Genomic DNA, 24,891 nt, shown 5'->3' with positions numbered 1-24,891 from the left:
CAGTCCGTCCGGCGGCCCCACATCACCGGAAACCAGCCCCGTGACAAGACCCCCCCCCCCTGCCCGAGCCCCCTCCTCCGTCGCTCCTGACAGTTCCACCCCCCCAGAACCCCCTCCCCATCCTTCCTCACAATCCCATTCCCAGAGCTTCCCAGGACCCTTCTTTTCCCCCTCAGCGCCCCCTCCTCTTATTCCTCTTGATAGCCCTCTCCCCCATCTCTCCTCACAGCCCCACCCGCCAGAATCTGCAGGACCCCCATTCCCCCTCAGAACCTCCTCCCCTAACCTCTCCTGATAGTCCCATCCCCCATGCCTCTGGACCATGCTCCTCTTCAGAGCCCCCCCAGGACTCCCATCCCCCCTCAGAGACCCCTCCCCCGTTCTTCCTGACAGCCCCACCCCCTTTTTTCTTGCTCTCCATCCTCTGAGACGCCCCCCAGGACGACCTTCTTCCCCCAGAGCCCCCTCCTTATCCCTGAGCCCCACACCCCTCTATTCCATGCTCTAGTTTCTTCTGACAGCCGTCGCCCCCTTTTCCCTGCTCCCCATCCTCTCAGAGCTTCCCAGGACCCCTCTTCTCTTCAGAACCCTCTCTCCTCTATCCCTTCCGGACGTCCCCATCCCCTCCTGACGCTCCGCCCGCGCGAGCCCCTCGAACCTCCAGTCTTGTCCCTCCCTGACTCCCCGCGCTCGGGCTGGTCCGAGGTCGCAGCTCGTCCCCTCACCTGGGCCGGGGGGCGGGGCTGCGCGGGGCGGGGCCGGGGGCGCGCGGGCCGAGACCGGGCCGGGGGCGCGCCGAGACCTGCAGCGCAGACTCCCTGCGCTCCGCGGCTCGCGCCAGTTCCGCATCTGTCCTGGAGGGAGGTGGGGGGGCGTACCATTGCGGGAGGGCAGGAGGGGCCGGGTGGGGCGGACCATACCACTAGCACCGAAGCGAAGGTGAAGGGCCGCTATTGGCTCACCTCCCCGGGGCAAGCACCACTGGAACGGCTGGGGAGGGGAGGACTGGTCGGCGTAGGTTTTTATTGTGCAAATCGCTTTTAATTATAGACGCTAGTATCGTCTATTCTGGAAACACAGTGTTAGTACACCTGGAAGCTGTTTTTGAGGACAAACGAGTGGCGGCCCTGGACGGTGTTCGGCCGGGCCGTCCTCTCTCCCCCCCACCTTATCACGGTTTGGGGAATGCCCAGGTGCTGCTGCGGCTCCAGAAAAGGGGAGGGTGCGGGTGGAACATACTACTCCTGGAGGTGGGGGAGGAACGCGGGGAGGTCCAACCGCAGCCGGGCCTCACACTAAGGTAGCGAGGGGTGCCTCGCGATGCATGATGGGACGTGTAGTCCTGACGGGAAGAAGAGGGACCCTTAGTGGAGTGGGCGTGGCGGAGAAAGGGCTGGAAGGATTCTGCTCTGGGAGCTGTCCCGAGTCCCTCCTAGCCTCGCTTCTTCATCTGTAAAATGAGGCTCTGGCCCGGGTGGCTTCTAACTCTAGCTTCTGCCCTTTTGCCTTTTCTTCTTTAATCTCCGGAACCTTCCGGGCCTCCAGCCCCCGATGGAGCCGGGCACGGATCTCCCCTCACCGGGAGCTGCTCATGGACCCCTTAAGGAGCGGGAGGCGGGGCCGCGAGGTCCGGACACGGCCCAGATGGTCCGGACCCCAGAGGGCGCCAGGGTCCCCTCCCGACAGGGCGGGGGCATGTCCGGGAGGGAAGGGGAGAGCACGCCGCCGGGGCGCGATTTTGCCCTCTGACCTCCCGCGGGTCTCCCTGCCTTGTTAGGAACTTGGATTTCCCATCGTGGGGGTCGTTGGGTCAGAGGGCGCCCTGTCAGTCAGGCTGTGGCTGGAGGCAGGGAGGGGTAGCACGGGCCCAGGGTGGGGGTTGGGCCGGAAGCAGCGGGAGGGGCGTGGAGACCCCCGAGCAGAGCAGGGCCCAGGCTGGTCCTTCCAGCGCCGGGGCCGCGTCCCGTTTCCCGTAACAGCCAGAGAACTCCCAACCCTTCAACTCTCTTTAATGCCCCAAGTAGGATGTGCAGTCCTCCCCAGCCCCTGCTCAGTGCTCCCCACCGCAGAGCACCGGCCCCCAGCAAACGGGGGAGGGTCATTCCTGCACGTCCCAGATCTCCGAGAGCAGCGGGGGCAGCTTCTTGTCCTGCAGGCGGAGGGCGAACACCTGCTCCGAGTGCACGCTGCTCAGGGTGCGCAGGCTCACCAGCTTCATCAGCATCCGGGGAAACATCAGGGGGTCCTGGGGGAGGCAAGGACGGAGGCTCAGGCCCTCCCCGTGCTAATGACACTGGGGGAGTGGGGGCTGCTCCAAAGGAAGATGGGAGGGCCTGGGCAGTTCCACATCCACATCCTGGAGAAACCGCGGCCCGAAACCCTGCCGTGTCCTGATGGGCCCCCTCCCGGGACCCAGCCGAGCCGCAGCTGCCCCTCGGCCTCCCCCCCATAGTCCCCATCTGCATCCCCCCTTAGAATATAAGCTTCTTGAGAGCAGCGGGCTGTTTGGGTGACCCTGGCACTGGCAGCACCCAGTCAATGCTTCTTCTGTTTGTTTATGAGCTACAACTTCATTTGATTCTCACACCAGGCGCCTGCCACTGTTAGCCCCATTTTACAGACAGGGACACATGTCGGAGTGAGCATTGATGTGCACGTCAGAGGTCAGCCTTGAACTCAAGATTGGGGGGGATGGGACGCCAGGAGAAACACTCACATTGGGGTGGTGGATGGAGACGTAGGCATGCAGGGCCTCCACATAGGTGTGCTGCAGCCTCTCCACCTGAAGCTGGTCCTGCACGTTGGGCCTGTCTGTGGGGCACCCGCAGAGACAAGGAGGTCTGGTGACCCAGGAGAGGGGGCGGCCCCATCTCCCCCCCAGCACACCTGAGCCCCCAGAGTCCTTCAGCCCCAACCCCCATCTCCCGGCTCCCACACACCTGCAGAAAAGATGCTGATGGCAATGAGCAGAGCAAACTCGGCGTCGTTGAGCTGAAGCTCGTTCATGGCACGGGAGAATTCAAAGATGGGGTTGATGAACTCGACCTGCAGCCCTGGGGAGAGTGGCCACAGGACAGGGTTAAAGCAGACGCAGCGGGGCGGCCCGCAGCTCCATTAGGGGGGCTCCTGAGGCTCCCCGACATCCCCCGAACACTGGGCCTGGATCCTGATTCAAGAACTGCATTCTAGAACATCTTGTCTAGCCTCTACCTGATAATACAGGTGAGAGGGTCCAAGGAGGGTGAGATTCAGAGCTGGAAAAGACCTTACAGGCCAAACAGTCCAACTAATTTTACAAGTAGGGAAACTGAGGGGCGGTGAGGTAGCGCTGCAGTGAAAAGAGCACCGGGTTTGGAGTTAGGTAGCTCCAGAACCAACACTCTCTGGGCCATTGGCCGTCCCCGTGGTAACAGTGGGCCTGCTGGGCTTCATCGCCCCTGGTGCCTGCTGTCAGACATTTTGTCATCTGAGCAGGCAGAATTCGCTGAACCCACTTGGTCAAATTTGCTCTATTTATTTGGTGAGGGGACTGGGATCAAGAGCCTTAGCCAGGGTCACACAGCCAGGACGTGTTAAGTGTCTGTGGCTGTATTTGAACTCGGGTCCTCCTGACTCCAGACTGCTGCTCCATCTACTGCTCTTCTAGCTGTCCCTTCAAACTTGTTTTACAAACCACTGGCTTTTCTTTCTGCCATTCCAGGCTGCAGATTAATCATTTCCTGTACTTTCACTCTGATTTTTATGGGCCAATTGAAGAAAAACCGTCACTAAGTAACAGGTACGGTCAGAAGGCGGAACTGGCTTTACTTTTGGTCTTGGGAAGAGGTTAGAAGCATCCAGCCCATTTTGCAGACACAGAAACTGAGACCTATGCAAGTCAGATAAGATATCCTCTAAGACTCTTCCATGGCCAAATCTAGGATCCTAAGATGTCCCAAGATGTCCCACAGAGAGTTTGGGAGCCCAGGGCTCCCATTCCACAACATGCATATTATGAGCTCATTGAGCCTCCTAAGAGTGAAATCACATGGAGGGAAATGACTTTTAAATTTGGCAATTGAAGGGACCTGCGTTCTAATCTCTGCTCTTCCATCTACCAGTGAGGTGGTCAAGCGAATAGCATACTGAGCTTGGAATCAAGAAGACCTGAGTTCAAATTTCACTTGGCTCGGTTACTCAACGCACGGAGCCTAATTTTCTTCACCTGTAAAGTGCAAACAATAATCTCCGCTCTCCCTACCTCATAAGACTCTTGTCAGAAAAAACATTTTGTAAACTTTAAATCTCTTTGATATTATTTTGTGTTTTGTGATAATAAATAATAAACAAGAATTAGCCTAGTGTAATGAAAAACAGGTGGCCTTGGGGCATAAGATTTGGGTTACTAACAGGCGTGTGACCCTGAACAAGTAACTTTTTAGGCTAGTGAGAAACTCTCAGCTACAGATTAAAGCCAATTGATTTAAGTGGAGGGAGTTTCTCCTACTGATAAAATCACCAATAAAGAAATAAATAAAATAATGAGGAGGAGGAGGCTGATAAGGGAATAATAGAAGAATCTCTTTCCCATAGAGCTCTGGGTTCCAACTGTTTCAATCTTATTGGAAACTGTCAATATGAGCTAATTCTTGGAGAAAATCTTTCAGTCTGGGAACAATTCCTGCTTCTCCACCCTAAAATGGTCTTCAGCCTCTAAACCAATTAGTTCCTTGACCCCAAGAGAGGGAGCTGTTGAGAATGACATGGGAAAAATCAGCTGGAGAAAGGAGACTTTTTAAAAAATGTTTTTAAAGGTCAGAGTAGACTTAGGGTAGAATAAGAGTCTATATTCCTTTGCAGAGGTGGGGGCCTTAGGGTGTGGAGCATTACATATACTGTCAGAAATGGTTGATATGTTGGTAAATTTAGCTGAATTGTTTGTTTCTTTGTATTCTTTTGTGATCCTTTGTTTTTTTGTTTGTCTGTTTTTTTATTATAACTTTTTATTGACCGGACATATGCCTGGGTAACTTTTTACAACATTATCTCTTGCACTCACTTCTATTGTGATCCTTTGTTAAGAGGGATGGCTCAAGGGTAGAGCGGAGGGGATGGGTACATTTGGAAATGATGATATAAAACCAAAAGATATTAATGTATTGAGGGAAGGGAGATAAAGAGTAGTTAAATGACTCATTCAGGGTCAAACAGCTGGTGAGTATCTGAGGCCAAATTTGAACTCAGGTCCTCCCGACTCCAGAACTGGTATTTCTATCCATTGCACCACCCAGCTGCTCTGATAACAATGCAATTTTAAAATATTTAGGGGAAATATTGGGAGAAGAGGTCGGGAGGTCGGAAGCACCTCTAGAAGGCAGAATTCCCATTCATGGCTAGAAATGATTCTGTGTTACTTGGTACAGAGAGGAACAGAACTTGCAATTTCCTGGGTATGGGAACTTTCAGAAGAGGATCTCTCCAACTGAGTCCATTAAGTCAGGGTCACTCAGGTATTATTGGGGGGGAATGAACACAGTTCTCCCTGATTCTAATGCTGACCCCTAGTCACTAGGCCTCTCATCTTTCCCATAGTAGAGGTTTCATGGGGATTAAGTTTCTTGTCCAGGATCACACAGCCAGTCTGAAGCTGAATTTGAATTCAGGTCCTCCTGAGTAGAGGACTAGTGCTTTCATCACTACCCCACCTCATTGCCCCCGTTATTGTTAATCAACTGGGTTAGATTTGGATTGATCTGAATGGCAGGAACGTGGAGAGGAAGGAGGGGGGATTGCTCAGACCCCCCAGCATCTGTGTCCAGCATTCCCAGCGTAATGCTCTTTCCAGTGTCCTTCAAGGCTTCCCTCATCCATCTGGCTCTGTCATCATTCTAGATCCCAAAGGGAAGGAGAGGCGGACTTCAGGCCTCCCCAACCCCTCCTGACCCAGCCAGGGGCCTCACCTGCTTTAGCAAAATCATCTCGGTTGTAGCTGAAATCCTTGAGGAAGGTGATGCTCTCGCTGCCGGGATTGTACCTCCGGGATGTCTCGAGGAGCATCACCTGTGGGGCTCAGAAAGGTCACTCCTGCCCTGGGAGGGTCCCAATTTTTCCCGATGCCGGGGTCCCGGGGCATCTGCATTCCTGGATTGCCCTCCCTCCTCACCTCTGCCTCCCAGGGGCCTTGCAGACTGGAGCCCAATCCCAGCGGCCCTGGGGGCGCTGGCTCTGACCGGGCCTCCCCCTTTCCGCGTACACACTGTACAGAGCTCTTCCCGTGCCCCCTCCCCATCATAATGGGGGTTCTTGCAGGGCAGGGACAGACGTTGGCCTTTCTCCCTGCCCTCGGCCCGCCCCCAGTGGCTGCTCAGTGAGTGCCTGCGGCCCGGCTGGGCCCTCAGTGGGTCAGCCGCCCCAGAGCCCTCCGCCCCTCCCCCACCGGACGCCCGGAGCTACCTCTATGGTGGACGTCTTGAGCAGGGCGATCTGGTCCTCCCTGCTGAGCTGCAGGAAGCCGGGCAGCTGCTTGGCGAAGTCCACGATCTCCTGCACAGACACGATGGCCAGCTCCGTGAAGTGGGCGAAGCGCTGCTGCCGGGCCTCCCGGCTCTGCGGGTCCGGGGCCAGGGGCCAGGGCTGTGCGGGGGAAGGGCCGGGCCTCAGGAAGCCACTCTGAGACACGCACCCGGGAAGCCCTCCGGACCTCCGCCGCCCCCTCCGCCGCCCCCTCCGGACCTCCGCCGCCCCCCTCCGGACCTCCCCCGCCTCCCTCCTGCATCCCTGGGTACCGTGACCCGCAGGCGGTCGGAGAAGGAGCGCTGGTTGCACTGCTGCTGGGCGGCCACCAGCTTCTCGATCATCCCGCGCTGCTCGGGGCTGAGCTGAGGCAGGGCCGGGGGCGGCGAGGGCGCGGGCGGGCTCCCCGCCGAGCTCGGGCCCTGCTCCTCCTCCTGCCGCTTGAGTTTCTTTAGGCGGATCTGCTCCTCCGACAGCACACCTGGGGACGCGGCCGGGGTGAGGCTGAGGCTGGTGCTGGGGGAGGAGGCTCAGGGAGGCCGGGAGGCTGGGGGAGGCCGGGAGCGGGACTGTGGCTGCTGGAGAAGCGGCGCCTTCGGCGGCCCCGAAGGTGAAACGGCCTAAGCGAAACCGCTTCCTGCCTCAGGGAGTCTGCAGGCCTCCCGACCGAGAGGAAATGCAAGGGCCTCCAAGGAGATTTGGGAGGAAGAGGAAGGGAACCAGCCAGGGGGGACGAGGCCGCTCCGAAGGAAAGTCTGCCGCCTGCCCTGCCTGCCCAGTCCCTCCTGGGAACCCGGCGCGGAGCAAAGGAGGCCTTACATTATGCCCGTCTGGCCCTATCCCTCCCGGGGTCCCGGGCGCCTGGCTAAGGGAGCCCTTACACTGCTCCCCCTGGCTCGCCTGTTCCCATCCCTCCCGGGGCCCCGGGCGCGTGGCTAAGGAGCCCTTACACTGCTCCCGCATGCCGGCCTGGCGGCACTTCCGCAGGCGGCACTCCTGGCACTTCCTGCGCATGTACGTGTCCATGGGGCAGTGGCCGCCGCTGTGGCAGGTGTAGCGGGCACCCTTGATCACGCTCCGGCGGAAGAAGCCCTTGCATCCCTCGCAACTCAAGACGTTGTAGTGGAAGCCGGAAGCCTTGTCCCCGCACACGCTGCACACCTCGTTCCCCAGCATCTTGGGAGCCGGCCCCTTTTTCCTCTTCAGCGGCCTCCGCTCTGGAGGAAGGTGGAAATGGTGGTTGTGCTTGTTTTCACGATTTGGATGCCCTTTTCGGGGTCCAAACCCGAGCTCTCATGCAGGGACCCTCCCTGAGCAGAGACTAACCATCTCAGGGTAAACTGCGTTTGATCCAAGGTTTGATTATAGTCTTAAAGAAATGCCTGGGGCACAAGGAGATGGAGTCAATTATTAGCATATATTAGACACCTCCTGTATGCTGGAGACAGAGGCTGAGGACTGGCCCTGGGATCTCCCTAGCACCCAGAGCCAGGGAACATTTTCTCCACCAATGGGGGCATTTTCTGAAACCTAATAGTTGCAGCAGGTTGCCAGTGGGCCACATCACACCAGGGGGCTCACACCGCCTGCACTCACTTGGGGACAAACACAAAAAAGGAAACTATCTGCACTCGCAGAGCTGGGAAGGCTTACCCATGATCATGTGTGGTCAGGACTTCCCGACTCCCAGGACCCGCTCTCTCCCTCTTCCCAAACCTTTTCTTAGCATCATGTCTTTCCTAGTATCCCCAAATGGCTCAAGGAAACCAGAGTATCTACCTCTGAGAATGGAGGCAACATTCAATAGCCATAGTCCCCCACCTCTCTACCGGGAAGGAAATCTACTGCTCGAGTCCTTTCTGTCCTGCTTTCACTCTTCCACTGAATTGCAAGTGCTCTCTCCAAGGCCAGCAGAGATCTCTCTCCGTTGCCCAGTCCAATGACCTTTTCTCAGCCCTCAGCCTCCTTGACCTTTCGGCAGCATTCAGTAACACCAGTGACTAATCCCACCTTCTCCACACTCTCTCCTCTCTGGCCTTGGGTGATCCTGCTCATAATCATCTTCCTAATCATTGAAACACCTCTTTTTTTTTTTTTTTTTTTTTCTATCTGTGTTTTCTTGCACAGAATAATTTACATGGGAATGTTTTGCATGACTATACATACATAATCGATGTGAAATTGTCTTCTCAATGACGGAGGAGAAAGTGAAGGAAGAGAATTTGGAATTCAAAACTCGGGGAAAAGATCTTAAAATTGTCTTTACATGTAACTGAGAAAAAATAAAATGTTCCATAAGAAACATCTCAAGCCACAACTCATCATCTTTTCCCTCCAAACTGTCTTATTCTATTGAGGGCACTGCCACCAACCTTCCTGTCATCCAGAGTCACAATTTAGGAATCATTCTCCATGCTTTTCTTTCACTCCCCTTCCCCATTGCCAAATCTTGCGTAATCTAATCTCCTCGGCTTCTCATATCCGTCTCTTCTTTTCTATACTCCTACATGACTATGCAAGGTCAGACCCTCATCTCCTCTAGCCTGAACCACTGGAATAATCGCCTGGTGGGTCTTTCCTCCCTCTGATCTATCTGGCACCCAGCTATCAAACTGATATTCCTCATCTGCAGGTCTTAACTAGCTCTCTCTGTCTGTCTCTGTCTCTGTCTCTGTCTCTGTCTCTGTCTCTGTCTCTGTCTCTGTCTCTGTCTCTCTCTCTCTCTCTCTCTCTCTCTCTCTCTCTCTGTCTCTCTCTCTCTCTCTCTCTCTCTCTGTCTCTCTCTCTCTCTCTCTCTCTCTCTCTCTCTCTCTCTCTCTCTCTCTCTCTCTCTCTCTCCTGCTGAAGAAACTTGCAAATGTCTCCAGAATAAAACCGAAAACTCTTCCTCTAGAGTACATGTTCCTTAAAGACAGACTGGTTTTGCTTTTGTCTTCATATTCCTGGAGATAAATGCACAGCCTGACACATAATTTTTAATAAATGTTTGTTTAAGGGGGAGGGGGAGAGGAAACACAAGTGCCTCAACCTGCAGCTACTTTCACCCACTCACGTCCCTTGTAGCCAAATGAGTCTGCTTGGCTTTTCCTCAAATCAACATTCCCTCTTCCAACACTCCCTCCTTCAGTGTACCTTTGAACAGACTGCTTCTCAAGCCTAAAATGCACTCTCTGCTGGACAGATAGCAGACACTATACTAACTCACTAATGAGAGGCTCTTCCCCAGGCTCAGTTCACGACTACGTACCCTTCTAAAGGCCTTTCTTGATTAATCAGGGAGTTCTTCCCTCACCATCACTGTATCCAGATGTTACATGCTGTGATAACCCTTGGGAGGCTTAAAGCTCTTTGAGGGCAGGGACTGCCTCGTTTTTGCATTTGGTGAGACAGGGCCAGGTACAAAGGAGGTCAGTGACAGAGGCCCATTCATAGAAAGTATCTGATCCCAGAATTGGAAGCTAGAGCATATCCTCATTTTGCCAGTGCAGCCCAAGATCATCTAGTAAGAGGTCTGGGATCTGAAGCCAAGACCCTGGACTCCAAATTAGGCTCATGGTTCTTCAGTACCAGCCGTTTCCTCACTGGCTCTGCTGGAGTGGACATCAGCATTTACCAATCCCAACCCCCTCCCCAAACTACCTGCCCGTGATGCCCTTTGGTGGGTATGATCGGGACTCTCGCCCTCCCCACTCCAAGGACCCTCACCTGTGGACTCCGGATGAACTTCTGAACAGGGGAACAGGATGGGTGCCGGGCCTGTGTTCTGTCCCACCTCTGAGCCTCCCCCACCGAGATGGGAAATCCTGGCTTTGTCCTCAAAGATGAAGTTGCTGGCGACCTTCCCCAGGCTGTCCCCCACATCTTGAGACTCAGCCTGCCACAGGTGCTTGGTATCCTGGGCTTCAGCCTTCCACAGCTCCACAACGGAATCTGAAGATAGAGTTGACCAACTCCAATGCCCTGGGAAATGACCATCTTGTTTCCACCCTTAGAGGGCAGCAGAGGATCATTTTGGGGAGTCAGGCCACTAGGATTTATTCAGTTACCTCGCTTTCCTAATCTGTTAAATGGGTACATTTCCCTTTGCCTTTGCAGGATTCAGCACATCTGTCTCAAAGCACATTGAGGATTCCTCAAAGCAGGAAGCTGGATAAGCACAAAAGGCTTGCTAGTTTTTTCTAGAACATGGCATATGGGAAACTGACTTCAGTGGGATCTCAGGGTCAGCATGGATCTAAGCTCCACCATTTACTACCTCCGACTCTTTCTGTCCTGAGCTATAGAATCTCCATCATTGAAATGAGAATTCTAGGGAAAATTCTAGGGAAAGAGATGGGAAAATATACTTAAAGAGGTGAGGGGCTATGGGTGCAGAATGGCACATGCACAGATTGGCTTCGTGTCAGCTACTTATGTTGAGCTGTTGCCCCCCCCCCATTCTTGTTTAAGGCCATGGTTCAGTGCACAATTAAAACAAATTTCCAAGGAGAGAGTCGGACTAGGCAGCCTCCAGGGTGCCTTCCAGTTCTCCGAAGAACTTTGTCGTTTAGAGATGAGAAGCAGTTCCTGGAAACACAGATGGCCAAGATGGCACTGAGGAACCAGAGCTCCGAGGAAGAAGCCTTCCCTTCCCCAAACTGAAGTCCATCAGAGCAAAGACTCTTTTTTTTTTTTTTTTTTTTTTCTCTTTCTTTGTATCTCCAGCACTCAGCACGGTGCCCTTCACGTAGCCCGCGCTTAGTAAATGCTTGTGGAGTGACTTTCTTCCAGAAGATGGTCAGAAGGGGAAAGAGGTTTATATCTGGGGAAGGGGACGGGTCCAGGACAGGAGTCCCCTGCAGGGGACGTGGAGCCAGCTTACCAGGAGGGATGTCAGGCACAGGGGGCCCCAGCCATGAGGACATCTCCGAGTGAGGTCCTGGACATCCCCAAAGGAGCCGTCCTGTGGGAGGGACGCAGGGTTAGGGCCGCAGGAGCCGGGCCCCAGTGCCCCTCCTGACCCTGAGAGGGGCTGGCGGTTCCACGCCGTGGGGGGCATCGGGCCCGTTTCCCATGCCTCGGGCGGGACCCTCCCCAGTGCCCCACTTGGAAGCCAGGGCTGAGCTAATGGAGCCTGCCCCAGCTGAATCAGGACAGGGGATGGGACTCTCTGCCAATGGGGCAGGTCACTGGCTTAACCCGTGGAGGCTCAGCTGGCGATGAGCGGGCCTGCTGCTGCCACCTCCTGGCACCCCGGAATAGGACCCCGCACTTCTCCCTCCTCGGGGAACCCCCCCAGACCCTGCGCTCATCCCCACCGCCTGCTTCTGGCCCTGCTTAGTACTTGGGAGGAACCTTCCCGGGAGCCCAACAGAGCTGGGGGGGGGAGCTTCCCCTGCCCCCTCCCCCCAGCCCCTCTAGTCCAAGTGCCAGCAGCCCAGCTCTCCCCCCACCGGCCCAGACCAGCCTGGCGACCGGCTGTGCCGGCCCCCCGCCCCCGCCCCGTGACCCACCAGATCTGCAGGCCGGCTGCCCAGGCTGGACGGTGCCTCTGGAGCCCCCTCGCCGGGAAGGCGGGGCGCTGCCGTCCCTCGGAGCGCAGGCGAGCGGGAGCTGGCGGCCGCCGGGAGCCGGAGCTGGGCAGTGGAGAGGGAGCCGGAGCCCCCCGGGAAGTGAATGTGGGGGAAAGGCTGCGGGCGGGGAGGGGCTCGGAGGGCGTCTGCTGGAACACCCCCGGCCGCTGCCAAGCTCCGCTTTGCCCGCCGGCCGGGATCCGGCCTCCGGGGGCAGCCTCCCGCCCCCCCTGACTCCTCCCCGGCCCTCCCCCCGCCCGGCCGCCACCCCCATCCCCTCCCCCCGCGGGACCGCGCCGCGGCTCCCCGCCCGTCCTCACCCCCTGGCCCGGGGCGCCCCTCTGCCCTGCGCTGCCCTCCCGGTCCCCCCAGCCCGATCCCGGCAGCCTCGGAGCCGGCCCCGCCGTCCCCACCCCCAGAGACGCGGCTCCGGACACAACTCTCGGAGCAAAGGTCCCGGCGCTGCTGGCGGCTCGGGCCCGCGATTGCGACACCCACGAACTGGCGAGCGCCCACACGCACGCAACCTCCCCCTCTGGGCCGGGGCCAGGCGCTGTCCGCTCCGGCCCGGCGGCCCGGACTACCTGGCGGGAGGCGGCGGCCCCGGAGAGCCGCCCCGCGCGCAGGTGGGAAGCGAAAGCCAGCTCCGGAGCGGCCGCCGCTCCCGCCCCCGGGGGCGCACCCCCCGAGCTGCGGAGGCCCGGGAGGCCACGGGCGAGGGCGAGCGCTCGCGCTTTACAGCCGGTGACTCGCCCGTGCAAAAGTCGGTTTCAGACCCGGTCCGCGAACTCTCGACAACTCCCTTCGCGTCCCCGGGAGCAATGACCCCGAGCGCCGGACCGGCCGCGGAGCCCGGGCTGGTCGGCAAGAGCTCTGAGATAACGGCCGCCTCCATCCCCGGGTGGCTGTCAGGAATCGTTTCCAAAGCGCTCCAGAAATGTGACTCCGAGCTGGACTCGGAGCCCCGATCTGAGCTTTCACCGGCTGGTTAAGTCACTGAAACTCTGGAGCCTCAGTTTATGCACCGATAAAAATAGGGATATAGGCGAAGACTAGGGGCAGCCGCTGCTGGGAGGGTACTAGTGAGCCTCGGCGAGCTGAAGAGGGAGGAAAGCCCTCAAGTGCTATTAAAGGCTACTCTGGGGCAGCGGGCTGTGAGTTCGAATTCTGACCCGACGCACGTTCTGCTGTGTGTGTGTGTGTGTGTGTGTGTGTGTGTGTGTGTGTGTGTGTGTGACACCAGCAATAACAATAACAAAAATAACTACCATTTGGATGGAGGTACTACGTGTCAGGCGTTGTGCCAAACACTACAAATATCTTCTCTTAGGATCTTCTCGACAATCCTGAAGGAGTTTCTTGGTTTCTCAACTCCATTTCCACGTCTGTAAAATGGGATATTAACCCTCCTCGGGGTAATTGCGCGGATTAAAGGAGATAACGTGATTTGCCCTTTAAAGCACAGCCCTGGGGTTAGGGATAAGTATGCAAACGAAAGTGCGAAAGCCCGTTCCTGCCCTGCAGGATTTCACCAAGTAGGAACTCACTTCTTGCAGCAGTTAGTTCTATCTGTTCTGGCCGGATCCGTTTTATTGAGCATGTAGAGCTCCCCACTGTCAGGCTCCAGTCCCGATTTCTTTTCTCCTCTTCTCCTCACCCCCACTCCCCTTCCTGGGCATGAGGGAACTCCCTCAGCCAGGCAGGTCAGTTACTTCTGTGCCACTTTTCAATCCCAGAACTATCTGGAGCAGAGATTAGATGATTTATTCAGGGTCTCACAACAGGGGCAACGGAGCCTCCAAAACCACCACTTTATCCATCTGTCCCACATTTACTTTCTCCAACCTAAATTTTCCAATCCTTTAAGGCCGCTCCCCTTCACACTCTCATGTTACAACCCAAATGATAATTCCTAACTTGGCCTCTCCTCTCCCACCTGTAGGTCTTTGCTGGGTGCCTTCCAAACCCCCAGGGGCCCCTCCCTTCCCCTCCCCTTCCCAGAATCCTTAGCTTCCTCCAAGGCTCAAGGGACACTTCCCCTAAACCATCTTTCCCAGTTCCCTTAATTTGTTATATGTTTTTATTTTGGGGTTTGTCTTCTACAGCCCACTATTAAAATGTAAGCAAATTCTTCATCGCTTACATGCTCACCTTTGGATCCCCAGTGCCTGTTGTGGGGGGCGGGGGGGATAAAGGCCTGGACTAGGACTCCCAAGACCTAAGTTTCCACGTCAACATTAGTTGTCAGACTGGACAAGTCAGCAAACATTCATGTCCCCTTGGCGATTCCCCACTTTACGGATCTGCAGGATAGAAGGAATGCCCATTTCAGAGGTTCCCATGAAATTATCGAATTGTCTGGCTGGGTAGGATAAGAATGGAGGAAATGTTCTTTGGCTGCTCATGGATTTGGGCCCAAAAGTGACTTAAGAGTGTTTCTGCTTTATGAACTCCTAGGTAAAGGCCCTCTGCCCCTGGAGGGCAAACATTTTCAAACACTGATCCATCGAGGCACATCTGAGGCCTTATACACTGTAGGATGCTGAACAAAATAGCTGTTGGAGGATGAATATGGATTAAGTTAGCTGGGAGTGGATGGGAGACAAGTATTCTGACCCTACTAAGGAATTGTACAGGTCACGTCTTCTCCTTTGTCCTTGGTTTCCTCATCTGTAAAATGAGAGGGTTCCACCTTGTCGTCTCTTTGTTAGAATGTAATCTTCCAGAGGGCAGCCACGTTTCTATTTTATCTTTCATCCCCAGTGGTTGGTATGGGTGGGCACTCATCCCCAGTTGCTTGTAGGCACTGAATCTTGGCCCTTCCTACAAGGACCCCTTCAAGGCCAAAGGCTCCCCCACCTGCAGCCCACCCCAGCTATGCAGTTCCATAAGGCTCCATTCTAGGGCCTCTGCTCTCTAGGCCCTCTCTGGAGCACCACTTAGAATGGGAATAGGCCTTTCACTTGGCCTAGATCTTAGTCCAGAACTGTGATTTCACTGATTGGAGGGGGAGGAAGCTCCTTCCACAGACTGCAGCTGCCACTGGAGCCCCAAGAGCTTTGTAATTTGCCCAAAAATCATACAAGCAGTAAATGGAAAGGAAAAGAGTATAAACCAAACACTTGCTGCCTCCTTTTCCCCACTCATCAAACTGCTTTTTGCCCTTCACTTTCATATATATCAGGGCTTCCCAGCTTCACAATGGACTTCCCAACCAATCAAAGCACATTTATGAAGAGCCTCCCACGACACCCGAAATACAAAGACAAAGTGGAACAGGCCTGTCCTCATTGAGATTACATCCCATAAGAGAGATGATGTGTGTAAGTATAAACAAAATGACTTATTTGCTGTTTTTTGACTTGACCTTCCATCTCCCACTTCAGTATGTATTGTGGGACGTGTTCGGTATGTATTGTGGGACGTGTGTGTATATATATATATATATATATGTATGCATGTGTGCATATACACATATCCCACATTTGCCATCAGAATATTTGTATACATATGCATACATAAATTTATATGTGAGCACATGTACATATATGCATGTTTGTGTGCATACATACACACGTATTAATATACTTGGGGTATATCCATCCTTGCATGAACATTGCCTGTGTGTTTGCACACGTATGTATGCTCGCACACGTACGTTCACACATGCCATGTCCCAGGGTATTTTCTGCCATTGCAATGTGTGCTGCATCCATATATGTTCATATGAATGCCTGGGTTTGTATGTTTGAGAATGCATACATGTATGCATTTTATACACGTCCATGGAGCCGACATACGTGTGTATGTCAGCTCCCTCTTTTTAAAGCTGGCTCACACATCAGAAGGCAGGATCCGAACCCAGCCCCTTGGGGCGCCCCGTGAGGAGAGGCTGAGAACAAGGCAGGATGCTCTGGGACAGCTTGTGGGAGAGAGAAGCGAGAGGTTACTCCTGGCCATTCACCCCTGCCTCCACCCCTCTGCTTACTGCCTTCTTCCTGTTTTGCTGTGAATTCGGTTCCCATGGGTCTCACAATTAAACCTCAGCAGGCAGGGGGACTGGACACTGGGCCAGAGGGACAGAAAGGAGAAGAGGGTGCTGGGAAGGAGCGCAATTCTGACCTAGTGAAAGGGGAGATTTGAACAGGAGTGGGTGGTTTAGGAAGAAAGAAGGGCAAAGGAGGCATGAGGCAAAACAGAAAGGGAAGGGAGGAGGTAAACTGGGAAGGGAAGGGGGGGCCGAGAGGGCTATGAGAACAGCGGGAGGAGAGACAGCCCAGAGACAGAGAAGGCAGGCTGATGTTACCAAATTTGCCCCAGAGGAATTTTCACATGACCAAAAGCCCTTGTGACCCCCTCCCCCTCCCCAAGATCCTGCCCCCCCCCTCGGTTCAGCCTTGTGACCAGGGCTGCCATCTGTAGGGGATACCCCAGCCTTTTGCTCCCCTGAATCATCAGCCCAAGGTCTCCATTCCTGCTTGTCCTTGTCCCCTGTTCCCACCACGCCCTTTCTAGAACAGAAAGAAACCCAGAGCTTCCTGACTCAGAGATATTCTGTGCTCAAACCCCTGTCTCTGTCTCCCACCCTGTTTCCCGGCCCCATTGGGGACTCCACCTTCCCCAAGCTTTCTTGGATGCTCTCTGAAACGCCCTGAGCTGGTCCGGCTCAGCTCAACAACCTTTTCAAAACAAGACAAAACACTGTCAGTATGTTTCATTTTCATCCCATCCATCCCTTCCCAAGACATCCCTCTCCCTCTCCCAAAGCTCCATCCCCAACGATAAAGAATAAGAAAGGGGGAGAGGAAGTTTAGTGAAACTGATCTACTTATCCAAAGGATGCGATTTCCCCCCCCCCCAGGCTGGGGTTAGTGACTGGCCCAGGGTCACACAGCTAGGAAGTGTTAAGTGTCTGAGACCAGGTTTGCGGATGCGATTTTCTATAGCGTTCCATACTCATCATCCCCCATCCCCCTCTGAGGGGAAGGCACCTTCTCATATTTCATCTTTGGGGCCACAAAAACAAGGTTTTTAAAGCATAGTCCATGTGCCAGGAACTGTTCTGGGTGCTGGAAGAAACAAAGACAAAAAGGAATGAGTCCCTGCCCTCCCCCCACATTTTTGAAAGTGGGGCTCCGTTCTCCCAGCGTCTTCTCTTTTCTTCCTTTCTCTGCGCCAGGAATTGGCCCCAGATTTGGCCTAAAATTCTAGCCAGGACTTTCTGCTAGATTTGTGGGGCTTTTAAACTTGCTTTGTGTCATGGACCCTTTTGGCAATCTAAGTGAAACATTTTTAAAAGTGAGAAGTAAAGTAAAAGGAATGTTTGATTTTCGTAAAAAGAAAAAACTTTTTAAAAAAATACACACGATTGCAGAATGAACCCATTTTATTGGAATATAGTTATCAAAGCAGTCAAAAAGGTTCATGGGCCCCAGGTTGAAAACTCCTAAGCTAGAGGTTTCAAACATCATCACACATCTTCCCTTTGCCCATTCTGGGTTTCAACCCTTTTGCTCAGCAGTACTGCGGGCTCAGCAGGCCGGATGCTGTCTACACTGGCAGGGAATATGCCCCGTGCTCTCCCATTGAGTAAGTCCCAATAAGTACTGCGGGCTCAGCAGGCCGGATGCTGTCTACACTGGCAGGGAATATGCCCCGTGCTCTCCCATTGAGTAAGCCCCAACAAGTACTGCGGGCTCAGCAGGCCGGATGCTGTCTACACTGGCAGGGAATATGCCCCGTGCTCTCCCATTGAGTAAGCCCCAACAAGTACTGCGGGCTCAGCAGGCCGGATGCTGTCTACACTGGCAGGGAATATGCCCCGTGCTCTCCCATTGAGTAAGCCCCAACAAGTACTGCGGGCTCAGCAGGCCGGATGCTGTCTACACTGGCAGGGAATATGCCCCGTGTTCTCCCATTGAGTAAGTCCCAACAAGTACTATGGAGCTCAGCAGGCCGGATGCTGTCTACACTGGCAGGGAATATGCCCCGTGCTCTCCCATTGAGTAAGTCCCAACAAGTACTGCGGGCTCAGCAGGCCGGATGCTGTCTACACTGGCAGGGAATATGCCCCGTGCTCTCCCATTGAGTAAGTCCCAACAAGTACTGCGGGCTCAGCAGGCCGGATGCTGTCTACACTGGCAGGGAATATGCCCCGTGTTCTCCCATTGAGTAAGTCCCAACAAGTACTATGGAGCTCAGCAGGCCGGATGCTGTCTACACTGGCAGGGAATATGCCCCGTGCTCTCCCATTGAGTAAGTCCCAACAAGTACTGCGGGCTCAGCAGGCCGGATGCTGTCTACACTGGCAGGGAATATGCCCCGTGCTCTCCCATTGAGTAAGCCCCAACAAGTACTGCGGGCTCAGCAGGCCGGATGCTGTCTACACTGGCAGGGAATATGCCCTGTGTTCTCCCATTGAGTAAGTCCCAGCAACAACTTCTGCCCTAGGGCTGAGATCGAAGCCAGCTCTGTTGAGCCAACATCACCAGCTCAAAACTCTCTCTGTCTAGGGAGTCTCTATCAGAAAATTACCAACTGCTGGAAGGGGACTTCAGAGGTTATGTGCAAGCCCTCCTCCAGCGGCCAATTTTATAGACAAAGAGGGGAAATGACTGATAAGTAGCCGAGCTGACATCCAGCTCCTTCTACTCCCGCTGGGTCAGTCAGCAGGCCCGGGCTCTGGGCGCCGATCCCTGCCGGAGCGCACCTGCAGAGTAACTGGAGCCCCAGCTGGAGCCACAAGTCCTAGCTGGCCAGCCCCGGCCCTCGGGCGCAGTCACAGTAACCCACAGGTGACATCCTGCACCTCGGGAGGTCCGTTTTCTCTAACGGAACTTTCTGGAGTCTCACAAAGAAATTTATTAACATCAAATTCGAACCTCCAAACAACCCTGAGAGGTTTACTTTGCAAACGAGTTTCAGGCTCAGGAAGCTCACTGGATTTGCCCAGGATCTCAAGCCACAGAGTGTCAGAGGCAGGACTTTGAACTAGTTTAGCACGAATTCATTCTACCGCCCCGTCCCACTGGGCAGACTGGAGTCAGACTCCTCCTTTACCAAGAACTCAGTCAGAGAGCAGCTGTGCTGGGCCCTCTTGTCACACTGTGAAATTGCCCTAAGTAGATGGTTATCTCGCTAAGCTCACTCCTAGGGCAGCCAGCTCTGCTGGAGACTCGGCGGGTCACCGCGATCCACTCCCCGCTGGAAGATGAACCCCCATTGGCCACGAAGACATTCTGAGAAAGCATCTGCTTGCAGTCACAAGCAAGGCGGGAGAGTTTCCCAGAGGGGAGCCTGAGCAAGGACATTGGGGCCACTGCTGCTTCCTCCCTGGAAATTACAAAAAAAGCAGCGGTCCCTCCACAAGCATTTTTTTTTTATTTTTTATTTTTCCTGAGGCTGGGGGGGTTAAGTGACTTTCCCAGGGTCACACAGCTAGGAAGCGTTAAGTGTCTGAGACCAGATTTGAACTCGGGTCCTCCCGAATTCAGGGCTTGTGCTCTATCCACTGCGCCCCCTAGCGGCCCTGGATTCCTGTTTTACAAGTGAAGAAACTAAGGCACAAAGAACCGATGATGGCGGCGGGTGGGGGAGGGGGAGATGCCGTAATTCGGGCCTTTCCAGCACAAATGCGGCCTCGATGTCCACCGCGCTATGAAGCTCGCTGCTAGATGCACGGCTCCGGCCTCCGGCTCGCCCACACAAAGGAAGGCTTTGAGCCCCAACGGCGGGGCCAACCGTCCCGAGCAGAGGCAGGAAGGCTTTAAAGAACCCGACGGCTCCACTCGCCCCGGCCCTCCTTCCCCTCCCCTTCTTTTGGAGGCTCAGAGAAGTGCAGCGGGACGGACTAAAATTGCACAGAAGCAAAATTCGAACCCGCGATCCCGACACCCCGGCACGCGCCTAGCTGCGGACCACGCGCCCGCGGCCGCGCTCCGCCTCTGGAGGGCGCTCTCTGCTCTTTCCCCTCCTCCTGCGTGGGTTTCAGGGGGCCCGCCTCCTGTCGGGAGGGAGTGAGAGAGCAGGGTCTGCAGCCGGAGGCCTCGCGCCCTTTCCCACGCTCCCCCGCCCCGCCCCCCGGAGCCCTCGGCCTACTTACAGGCCGAGTTCCCTCCCCCTTCCCTCGGCCCTGGCTTCCTTCCCCCTTAAAAAAGATGGCGGCGCTGGCGCTTCCTGTGGGCGCCCCGGCCCGCGCGTCCGGGCAGCTTCGCTGGCGCCGTGAGTAGGGTTCCGGGGCCGCAGGCCCCTCAGTAGGCGGCGGCGGCGGCGATGGCAGGTGGACGGTCCGGCAGCCGCTGCCGCTGGGGAACGCCGCTGCCGCTGCTCGTGGGCAGGGGCCTGGGCCTGGGCCTCCTGCTGCTGCTGTCGCTGGTGCCGCCCGCGCAGGCCCGGAGCCTCCGCTTCGTGATTTTGGTGCTGAAGATGGGGAGCGGAGACACGGGGTCTACGCAGAGTCAAGGGGCGGGGGCGGCCGGGGGGAGCCAGGCCCTGGGCGGGACGGAGGCCGTGGGACCTGGGGGAGTCTGGTTCGAGGGGAGGGGCTTCCGGGCTGGGCATCTTTGGGTCTGAGGAGGGGGTGTCTGCCTAGGGGATGGGGGAGGGGGGATCAGGTCTGGAGACTGTTGGGGGGAGGGGGCTTCAGCATGCTGGACAGAGACCTCTGGGTGAGGAAGTCGGTTCTCTCTGGGGGCAGAGGTCAGTGCATCAGGAGGGAGGATCGATGTGAAAGAAAGGGAGAGAGCCGAGTTGCGATGGGGGAGGGGCAGTCGAGGGAAGAGGTTTGGGGGTATTTCTGCTTTGAAGAGTGCTCACCACCTTGACCTTTCCCCTTTTTGCACCTCCCCTCCCCCCAGACGCTCAGTGTCCCCCCATGACACTGTGGGAGGCCCTTAGGTTTCCAGGGAGGTCGGGATTTGGACTTGGGGTGAATGGGGTTGGGCTTGGGTAAACAGGCAGTAAGGGGTGCTCAGAACCCTCTGGAAGAGCCGGTGTTCCCTTCCTCAGCTGTATCGCCATGGAGATCGGTCCCCCGTTAAGGCCTATCCTAAGGACCCCTACCAGGAGAGCCAATGGCCCCAGGGCTTCGGCCAGCTCACCAAGGTTTGCGGGTGCCCTCCCCCAGGGCTGGGATCCTGTTTGCTTTATTGACATTTTGATAACGGTTGTCAATTTCCCCGTGTGATCCTGTGATTGCTTAATGCTTTTAAACATTGGGGGGGAGGGGGCTTCAGCGGACCACCCCTGCTGGGCACAGCGCTGCATAGGGAGCCTTGTCCTCTGGGCTTCCTCCAGTCCTCCGGGCCTTGCGGCATTCTGTGCGGGCGGGAGCCACCTGTGGCTGGCCCGCTCACCTGGGAATGCTGGTCCTGGGGGCCCCAGCAGTGCTGGGTTCTGGGGCTTTACCCACCCTCGGGTCTGCCTTGCAGGAGGGGATGCTCCAGCACTGGGAGCTGGGCCAGGCTCTTCGGGAGCGCTACTGGGGCTTCCTCAACGCTTCCTACCACCGGGAAGAGGTGAGCCTGGGGACCCAGAGAGGGCGGTTCTGGGAGGAGGGACGGTGCCTCCCTTTGCCTGGCCCCACCTCGGGGAACAGAGGCTCCCGCTGCTTCTGCCCTTGTGGGGAGGGACATCTGCTTGCAGGCCCAGCTCCACCTGAGTGGCCTCCTGAGGGTTCCCCATCCCCCCCCCCCCCCCCCCCCCCCCGCCCAGCTGGTGGTTGGGACTTATGGCTAAGTGAACCACCAGCTGGGCTGGAGTTGTCCTAGAAGCGTGGGTGCAGCTGTCGCCAAGCCCCAGGCTCGGGCTGCTGGGAGGCCCCGGGAGGCCCCGCTCTTTGCCATCTCGCTGTCCCGGGAGGCCCAGGGTCAGGCCGCTGGGAGGCCCGGCCGATGTTGGCCCACTTGTCTCCCGCAGGTTTACATCCGGAGCACAGACTTTGACCGCACTCTCATGAGTGCCGAGGCTAACCTGGCCGGACTCTTCCCGGTGGATGGGGCGCAGGCCTTCCATCCAAACGTCACGTGGCAGCCTATCCCTGTCCACACAGTCCCGGAGGCCCAGGACAAGGTGAGGCCGGTGGCCCTTCGCCCCTGGGCGCCCCTCTTCCCGGGCTCATCGATCACTGATCCTTTTGCCCGGCTCTTTCTGGCCACAGCTTCTCAAGTTCCCATTGGGCCCGTGTCCTCGTTTCGAGCAGCTACAGAATGAGACTCGCCAGACCCCCGAATACCAAAATGAAACTGCTCGCAATGCTGTAAGTGGGGGGGCGGGGGGAGCGGGGCAGGACGCCGAGCCGCCAGCCCGCAGGAAACGGACGTCGCCACAGCTGGTTTGCCTTCACAGCTGTTTCTGGAGATGGTGGCTAATGAGACGGGAGTCCCAGACCTGACGCTGGAGACGGCCTGGAACATCTACGACACTCTCTTTTGTGAGGTGCGGGCTGTAGACCCCCCCCGGGACCCTTCAGGCCAGGTGCTGGGGCCAGGGGTGGGGCTGCCATCCTGGGCTGAGTCATCCGAGGGGAGCTTCCCCTCCCGGGGCCGTGGGAGAACCCCAGCATGGGAAATGATTTCCTAACTGTCAGCACTTCTGCAGGACACATTCTGCTGACTCAGAAGGCCTGAAGGGAGGCTTCCTCTCCTTGTCTGCCCCTTCCCAGACATGCTGGCGATCCCCGGTCCCCCCCTCCCCTTTCCCCCCTAACCCTCATGAGGGCACACGCACACATGCACTAGCCACTCGGGGAGCTCTGCCCCCCCCAGCCCTCCCGGTGCTAAGCTGCCCGTACATTGTACAGCAAACCCACCAACTGCGCCTGCCGCCCTGGGCCTCGCCCCAGACCATGCAGCACCTTCGGCAGCTCAAGGATCTCAGCTTCCGGTTCCTTTTTGGAATGTACCGGCCCACAGAGAAGGCCCGGCTTCAGGGGGGTGAGTGACAAGGACGGTCCGCTGTTCCCCTGCTCAGAGTCTCCCAAAGTCCCCCTGATGTTTCAGGGGTCTGTGACCAGACTCCATCCGCCACCACTTGGCTGTCGTAGACAGGCTGACCTCCCCTCTGCAGGAGCCCTCCATGAGTCCCATCTTCCCCAGGCCAGTGGCTCATCTTTCCCGCGTGTGGTGTTCTCTGGAGAGCTCCCTAGTTATAGTCACTCCTGCCTTTCCGCAGTCTGCCTGACCTCCTTGGCATTGTCTCAGCAGAGTCGCCGGGGTCTTTGCCCTCGCCTTCTCCAGTTCATTGTACTGATAAGAAAACTGAGGCAAACAGGGTGAAATGACTTGCCCAGGGTCCCTAGTAAGAATCTGAGGCCGAATCTGAACTCGGATGAGCCTTCCTGATTCCCCTGGGCCACCCAGTTGCCCTCAGAGCCTTCCATTATCCCAGACAACTGGCAGGACGCTCTGGGAGGGTGGGCCCTGGTTCTGAAGGTTCTCAGGGACCCTCCCAGTTGGGCTGGTGGCCACCCTGAAGCCCATTTTGTCTTCTGAGATCACAAGCTCGATGAAGCTCTTCTAGTGGGTGAGGAGGATGCTCGGCCGGCTGCCGCCGGCCCAACATCCCCCCCTTTTCCTTCAGGGGTCCTCCTGGCCGAGATCCGGAAGAACCTGACGTGGGCGGCCTCGGCCTCCAGGCACCCGAAGCTGCTGGTCTATTCAGCGGTGAGTCGCAGCTGCGTGCCTCCGGTTTCCCCGGCCCTCGGTCCCTGGGCAGGTGGCAGGGATGTGGAGGGAAGGGCCCTGGGACCGGCAGGGACATGGCAGCTCTCTTGTTGCAGCATGACACCACACTGGTGGCCCTGCAGATGGCCCTGGACGTCTACAATGGTGAGCAGGCTCCCTACGCCTCCTGCCATATGTTTGAACTTTACCAGGAAGACGACGGGTGAGTTGAGGTGGCTTCCTTGGGGTGGGGGGCAGGGGCGGGACCCTAGCACGAAGGAAGGCTCAGCTTTTCTGTGGCTCCCAGGAACTTCTCAGTGGAGATGTACTTCCGGAATGACAGTACCGAAGCTCCGTGGCCGCTGGCCCTGCCCGGCTGCTCCCAGCGCTGCCCCCTCCCGGACTTCTTGCGCCTCACTCTGCCCCTCGTGCCTGAGGACTGGGACCAGGAGTGCCAGGTGATGGGCAGCCTGGCGGACACAGGTGAGCCCAGGACTTCTCTGCTGTCCAGTCGGCCCAGGCCCTCCTTCTTTCCTGACACTTTCCTTTCCTCTATCCCCAGAGGTGATCGTGGCCCTGGCCGTGTGCGGCTCCATCCTCTTCCTGCTCATCCTGCTGCTGCTCACAGTCCTCTTCCGGATGCAGGCCCAGCCTCCGGGGTACCGCCATGTGGCCGATGGGGAAGACCACGCCTGACAACCACTGGGCCCCCTCCCTCCACTCTCGGGGAGGAGGTGGGCTGGTCCCTGACCCCTAGCCCCCTTCCACTCGGCAGACAGGAGTGCCCTCAGATTGTGGCCTGGCTAGGGGGAGGCCGGGACCCCCCCCACAATCCAGCATCTGCGACCTTGTTGCCTCCTCCCTCCGGGCCCCCCGGGGACAGAGCATGGGTGCTTCATGCTGGATAGGTACCTAGCAGGAGGATGGGGCCATGCTGTAGCAGGGCAGGATGCTCCATCTCTCCCACCACCCCCAGGCCTAGCATAGCCAGGTCACTGAGGTCAGAAGCCTCGGGGTCAGCTGCCATGCCCCCTCCCCTATGTCCTGAGCTGACTTGAAGAATGTACATAAAGGGGTGGGGGGTCCCCACAAGCCCCTGGCAAGCGCAGGTCGTGAGCTGGACAGCCTGGGCTGTGGCCCAGGGGAATGAAAATGTTGAACTCTCCGTGGCATTTCTTGTGTTTTTG

The 24,891-nt window shown here is 56.7% G+C and overlaps 4 protein-coding genes across 40 annotated transcripts in view; 2 read left to right on the top strand and 2 right to left on the bottom strand.

Annotated features, from left to right (window-relative positions):
• Positions 1-813, bottom strand: part of MADD (MAP kinase activating death domain) — a 40,102-nt gene extending 39,289 nt beyond the window's left edge. For 32 of the 33 annotated variants that reach the window (XM_074273839.1, XM_074273860.1, XM_074273847.1 and 29 more), the window contains exon 1: positions 659-744. The gene's annotated coding sequence lies outside the window, so the exon portion shown is untranslated. Of the gene's footprint in view, positions 1-658 lie in introns of all 33 variants that reach the window. The other variant, XM_074273840.1, reaches the window with a different exon arrangement.
• Positions 814-1,019: 206 nt separating this feature from the next.
• NR1H3 (nuclear receptor subfamily 1 group H member 3) lies at positions 1,020-12,567 on the bottom strand. 5 transcript variants are annotated; one of them, XM_074273877.1, is made up of 11 exons: positions 11,985-12,233; positions 11,354-11,434; positions 10,198-10,422; positions 7,443-7,709; positions 6,765-6,973; positions 6,433-6,612; positions 5,940-6,039; positions 2,940-3,053; positions 2,717-2,811; positions 2,111-2,245; positions 1,994-2,035 (listed from the first exon to the last, which is right to left on the bottom strand). In XM_074273877.1, the coding sequence occupies exons 2-11, from the start codon at positions 11,394-11,396 to the stop codon at positions 2,009-2,011; spliced, it is 1,395 nt and encodes a 464-aa protein (XP_074129978.1). In that variant the 5' UTR covers positions 11,397-11,434; positions 11,985-12,233; the 3' UTR covers positions 1,994-2,008. The 5 variants fall into 5 exon arrangements, with proteins under 5 accessions (XP_074129981.1, XP_074129977.1, XP_074129982.1 ...); XM_074273880.1 differs by lacking the exon at positions 2,717-2,811 and adding an exon at positions 12,458-12,567 and having other exon boundaries at positions 1,020-2,245; positions 11,985-12,107; XM_074273876.1 differs by lacking the exon at positions 2,717-2,811 and adding an exon at positions 12,365-12,437 and having other exon boundaries at positions 1,020-2,245; positions 11,985-12,107.
• Positions 12,568-19,624: 7,057 nt separating this feature from the next.
• The window catches only part of PACSIN3 (protein kinase C and casein kinase substrate in neurons 3), a 39,605-nt gene continuing 34,338 nt past the window's right edge, over positions 19,625-24,891 (top strand). Inside the window, exon 1 of the mRNA XM_074273821.1 lies at positions 19,625-19,651. Coding sequence (XP_074129922.1) covers positions 19,647-19,651 — 5 coding nt within the window. The 5' untranslated portion in view covers positions 19,625-19,646. The remainder of the gene's footprint in view (positions 19,652-24,891) is intronic.
• Positions 20,024-24,869, top strand: ACP2 (acid phosphatase 2, lysosomal). The gene is made up of 11 exons (XM_074273835.1): positions 20,024-20,459; positions 21,051-21,146; positions 21,473-21,559; positions 21,960-22,112; positions 22,201-22,299; positions 22,389-22,478; positions 22,843-22,975; positions 23,622-23,704; positions 23,821-23,927; positions 24,012-24,187; positions 24,267-24,869. The coding sequence occupies exons 1-11, from the start codon at positions 20,316-20,318 to the stop codon at positions 24,398-24,400; spliced, it is 1,302 nt and encodes a 433-aa protein (XP_074129936.1). The 5' UTR covers positions 20,024-20,315; the 3' UTR covers positions 24,401-24,869.

This window comes from Sminthopsis crassicaudata, chromosome 6 (assembly GCF_048593235.1).
Source record: "Sminthopsis crassicaudata isolate SCR6 chromosome 6, ASM4859323v1, whole genome shotgun sequence".
In the NCBI taxonomy this organism is placed as follows: Eukaryota; Metazoa; Chordata; class Mammalia; order Dasyuromorphia; family Dasyuridae; genus Sminthopsis; species Sminthopsis crassicaudata.
This window is presented reverse-complemented; position numbering and strand designations above follow the sequence as displayed.